The sequence below is a fragment of the Limulus polyphemus genome, unplaced genomic scaffold, assembly GCF_000517525.1.
Source record: "Limulus polyphemus unplaced genomic scaffold, Limulus_polyphemus-2.1.2 Scaffold5224, whole genome shotgun sequence".
Lineage (NCBI taxonomy): Eukaryota > Metazoa > Arthropoda > Merostomata > Xiphosura > Limulidae > Limulus > Limulus polyphemus.
This window is the reverse complement of record NW_013670834.1, coordinates 12179-18128: the sequence shown is the minus strand read 5'-3', so window position 1 is coordinate 18128 and position 5950 is coordinate 12179. Positions and strand designations below refer to the sequence as shown.

Genomic DNA, 5950 nt, shown 5'->3' with positions numbered 1-5950 from the left:
AAACGATTAAAAAAATTGTTCATTGTGTCATGTGAGTTAAAAAATTTGCTAAGTAAAATTCATTAAATGCCTTTTTAATAGCGAGAACAAAATCTTATGTATACTGATTGTAAAAATATGAAAATATTAACGAAAACAAGTATACAGTTAATCTTTACTAGCAGATAAAGGCAAAACATTCAAAATAAGCACATTTAAATGATGGACATACGCTAACAAAATTCTTATAAGTTAAATAAAACTAAAAACAAAAAAAATTAAATACAAGCTTCATTTAGGTTATGAAATGAAAAACAAAATGGCGAAGTTAAAACAACTGCCATTATACTGAGTAAGGTAAAATTACTACTTTTGTTTTATTATTTTCATTGACGAATTCTTTCTTCAATCAACCTAACTGTTAGAAGTTGAAAATCGTCCAGGACACTGCATTGTTTATATTGACCCTTTGCTTTCTGAACGGTATCTGCCCTGGAATTTCGATAGTTTTAAAGTTTCAGACTAGAAGTCAAAGTATCCTATGCTGCATATAATTGGAACTATGGAATTTCAAGATTTGGATTTTTGAATTCCACAGTATAAGTAATTCCTTTACTATGACACAAAAAATCTTAGGTATGCTTTTCAAGTTGGAGTCTACTTCAGGGTTTTTAAAGCCTAAATAGCTTTTCTTTGAATGTAATTGATTCTGTAGTGTTTTATGTTATCTAGTTCTGCAAGCATGAATATTTCTTGTACCAACTCAGTTCCTTTTTTCTTTTTACACACTTTACAGATGGTGACTGCTAAATACTCTAAACTTAACTGCAAAAAAGACTGAAAAGAACATTCTAGGAAAAAACTCCTACTATTATCTAATCTGATTGCCAAAGAAGTATTATAAAGAAGTGGAATAAGGGAACAAATTCCAATTTTTATCTTTGCCTGTAATGTGTGTATAAAACATATTTGATATAAAATAACAAAGTTAACAATATAAACAGCTAAGAGCTACAGTGTCTTATCATATTGATTAAAATTGTGCTTTTATTATTTTTTAAACCAAATACAAGAATACACTTTTCACAGAGCAATTTAAAACGTATGGATTATTGAATAATGAAACATTGCTATTAATTCTAGCAGATTCCCATGACGTTTGGAAAAAAACATTAAAATGCCTCATCAGTTAATGGGTGTAAAAAATCAAATATTTCTTTTTAAAAACTATGTACATATATTTCAAGATCTTAAGAGAAATTACAGTCCGAGTTATGCACGTATGCAAGTATATTCAGTATAGTGTTTCTTTTCTTTAAAAATTTAAACAGATGAACATCTATTTTTTTGTAGAGAATTTTCAAATTTATTCACACATGCATGTTTGAGTGGAAGTACAGATTTAATAATACAGAATGTGCAACGAAACGTGGCTAAATTGCTTTATATTTATAGTCACAGATTTTATAACTTATACCACACTAACCACCTTAGTCCAACTATACTGATCTTCAGGTGAGGGACATAGGATACTATTATTTAATTACATGTTTTTATAACTTATACCACACTAGCCACCTTAGTCCAACTATACTGATCTTCAGGTGAGGGACATAGGATACTATTATTTAATTACATGTTTTTATAACTTATACCACACTAGCCACCTTAGTCCAACTATACTGATCTTCAGGTGAGGGACATAGATTACTATTATTTAATTACATGTTTTTATAACTTATACCACACTAGCCACCCTAGTCCAACTATACTGATCTTCTGATGAGGGACATATGTGATTAGTTAAGTAGGTCAGTTACAACTGAGTTTATCTACAACGAGTCCCTTACTTGTTCTTTATCCAACTGGGTCTTTGGGATGAGAGTAAATGTGATCTGCAAACTGCCCATTTGTTTCGGGTCCTGGGGTCTACCAGAATCTGTTAGATATACTGTTAAGTTGGTTGGCCTATAGCAAAGGAGAAAAAAATACAACAACATCGTTTACGATGACTTGGTATAATCAATCAGTTTGGTGGATGAAGAACATATATTATTAGAAGTGTTAGAATCCTAGAATATCCAAATATTATATACACCTATTCATAATGCACAGTAGGATATACTTATTAATCTAAGCGTTACATGTTTAAAGCTAGAAATTATATAAAGTTTCATTATGAGAGTTTAGATTTTATAGTGTATTTAATTAATATAACAACTTATTTTATGTGTGCTTTAAATAGTGTAATATTGTCTGCTTGCATGCACTTTTAATTTCATAACCTGATGTGCCATCCCTTACGATGGATATAATTTTACATCAATGACGTTTTGTATACTCTCACGTGAAATTCACCTCGTTACGCATATTTGAATTATTTTGAAATCTTTTGTATAAGCCTAAACTCAGTTAGCAAGTGTCTTGTTCGCCCCCTATTAATCCATAATGGCGAAACATTGGCTTAAATAAAAACAGTTATATTTTTGGAATAGTGGGTCGTGCTTCATTTATTTTTTTAACAGTGAGGTAAAATTTACTTGAAAGCTACATTACATGTATTTCCAACGTATACAATTTGATCAAAACATTTACGAGTGTGTTATATAAAGTGGTGAAAAACAATAAGGTATAAGGTTTTTTAGGCTTTTTCACGCTTTAGTACAGATATTATTTCGAATTAGAGGTGTGTAAAAATAGCATACCGGATAAGTTTTTTTTATTTGCACACAAGTTACTGCCATTCAATATGAGAACACAGCTGGATCTACAGCAATCAAAAATTATATCTGAAGTGCCACTTATAATATTTATTTAAAAACAGATCACCGATGGACAAGTTGTTACACGAAGATACAACTGAGCGGCATACGTAGTGACGCCTACAAATGTAAAAAAAAATATTTATGACGTAATTTTCGTCGAAATCACATGACATTATCAAACACATATATATTACTGGCTAACATGTTAAAGGATCAGCCACAAGATATTGCTATTTACCAAATTCAACTAAATCACTTGTTTGTTAATTCAGCTACTTAGAAATTATTATTTCTAAGTGTCGGGTAGTTATTACATGTTAAACCAGTTCTAAAATATTTTTCATCACCTCTCACAGATTTCGTTGTCGATTATAAGTAAGCCCTAAATAACTGTGATAAATCGGAACTTTGAATTTTATTGTACTTCTTTAAAGCGATCACTGCTTGACTATTCTAAAAAACAAAAAAATAAGAAGTAATTTTTTTGGACCTGAAAAAACGAACACGGAATACTGAGCAGTCATTTACCAAAACATGGATGAACTCTGACATTAAAATCACTTATAATATCACAAATATCTAACTGTTTGCTTGTATGTTTATTTTGTGTTTAAGCGCAAGGTTACATAATGGCCAACATTGCACTCTGTACACCGCGGGGAATCAAGCCCCGCAATTTTAGCGTTGTAAGATCTTAAAGTTATCGCTTATCCAACGCTAATTTCCGCATAATCGGTGATCTTTGCGTAAAGTTATCTCAGTTTGCAGTGACCTGCGAAACAAATTACATCTAGGTATAAATTTAAATATATTTCTTCCAATTGGAAATTATGTCTAATAGTCTTCGCTGAACTCGAAGTTTAATATACTTTACAAAAAAAAATAATTCTAGGTTTGTTTTTAACTCTCTTGCTTGTTTGTTTTGAATTTCGCGAAAAATTACACGAGACCTATTTGCACTAGCCGTCCCTAATTTAGCAGTGACAGACTAGAGGGAAGGCAACTAGTCAACAATACTGACCGCCAACTCTTGGGTTACTCTTTTACCAACGAATAGTGTGATTGCCCGTCACATTATAACGCCCCCACGACTGGAAGGGTAAGCATGTTCGGTGAAGGGGATTCGAACCCGCGACTCGCAGATTGTGAGTCCAACACCCTAACCACCGGGCCTTGCCCAACTTCGTTAACTCTCTAAACTGCAAAGTTAAAACGATTATAAATTTCCGCTCTTAGCTAAAAAATGTCATTGCACGTTACAGGTGTTACAATATGTAAGAGTAGTGCAGCTTTTTACTAACTTGTTTAATTCTAGACGTGTTAGGTCTACTTGTGCTGAGCCCATGTAGTCATCCTGAAGCCCAAAATCATAATCATAGACACGAATCTGAAGAGGCTGGAACACGTCCTCTACCGGCAAACAGAAAAATTCGTCCCAGTGTGGATCCAACGTTTTTGGAACTGTTCTACTTTTGTACAACTGTCGACCTGCCAGTTTAAACTTGACATAGGGGTCGCTAGTACCTAGGAAATCAATATACACATTAATATATTAAGATTTCTATTCGTTCAAATTGCAATATCATCTTTCAAGTGAAACTCAAAGCTTAAAATATAATTTGTTTTAAGTAATATAAACATAGAAAGAAAAAAAAGATAAAAATAAGGTGAAACTGTACATCAGAAGATGATGTTCCTGTAATAAAAAAATTTAAAAAACGTGATAACCAATTTACTTGGTTTGTATGTTTGAAGTTACACATAAAGCTACAGAATGAGCTGTCTGTATAGCGTTGTAAGTCCGCAGCCATACCACTACGCCACTGGTTTAAGTTCCTTTGCTGTGTGGCACTAACAGTAATTCTGAACTACCGTATCAGTGCTAAGTAATTTTTAATTCGGTGTTATATATAGTTATGTTTTATTTACACAGTGGCGGATATTTAGGGGGTGGGGGCAATTGTCTCACACACTTTAATTTGTCGGAAATCATACGAATCTACACGTCATTAAACATTAATTCACCACTTTACATGTTTTATCGTGATTCTAAATTCCAGGATTAACGTGTCCTTGCGCGATGATTTCGTACATGAAAGTAGTGCGTGAATATATTAGAAAGTTCTACAGGACTCAGAGATTGAGTGTCTGTGATTGAAGTTTTGTTGTTTTCAAATTTCAATTATGCAAGTTCCAGATTGGGCGAAGTTATCACCGAAATGTATTGCTGTATATAAAATCAGCAGATATCTTTCAAACGATTTCCCAATTAAAAGTTTTGGAATAATTACAGTAACAGCATTTAACCAGCATCAAATAGAAATATTATTAAATAAAATCATGTACCACCGATCTGGGCCCACAGACGTTAACCTTCACAAATATACAATATCTCACAGTTTCAGTCTGTCGGATTTTGGATGGGTCTTGCCCCCTCACCAAATTTTGAAATGTCCGCCACTGTCATTTATAAAGATGGCAAACTTCTTCAAATACGCTAACGAAAATCAGAAAATATATTTCATATCCTGCAAAAAAAAATAAAGAATATATATATATATATATAATATAATAATAAGTTATCAAACAACGATATATTAACGTAATGAATTTATTTCATTAAAATTAATTATTAATTCTAATCTACTGTACATTTCCCCCTGTATCATACTATTTAAATCTCGGAGATTTTTATTGATTAGTTAGGGTTTACACAGTGCTGCATCTCCCTTTGTGCCACTACATTTACTAGATGCATAAAGCTACTTTTAACATCTGTACATGAGTATTAATTATCCGAGTCGGGCTGGCTGGAGACAAAGATAGAGCATACATCAGAAACTAAGTATGTATGCAGTCGTCTCTGTCTAAGTGGCCTTTAGAGTCGACTAACACAGATGTTACAGAAAGTACATAAGCCAAAACAGGCGCCGAACCGGTACACTTGAATGTTTCGATTCTTTAGCCTGTAACTGTCTTGGACAAATTTATTCATAAGGCAGCTTGAAAGTCGCGTAATGAAACAGTCCACGAATAATACTGCTTAGTAAATAACTTGTTTACGACAAAAAAAAAAAAACCGCTCGTATATTTTCGTGGAAGGTTACACGTGGAGGTGTTTGACAAAAGAATCGTTCATGTTTGTTTGTTTGTAATTAAGCACAAAGCTACGCAATGGGCTATCTGTGCTCTGCCCACCACGGGTA

At 32.8% G+C, this 5950-nt stretch overlaps 1 protein-coding gene across 1 annotated transcript in view; it reads right to left on the bottom strand.

The window, feature by feature from the left end:
• Positions 1-5950, bottom strand: part of LOC106472294 (multiple C2 and transmembrane domain-containing protein 1-like) — a gene marked incomplete at its 5' end in the record, with an annotated part of 58043 nt that overhangs the window by 41822 nt on the left and 10271 nt on the right. Inside the window, 2 exon segments of the mRNA XM_022400891.1 lie at positions 1830-1947; positions 4046-4268. Of these exon segments, the coding sequence (XP_022256599.1) occupies positions 1830-1947; positions 4046-4268 (341 nt within the window).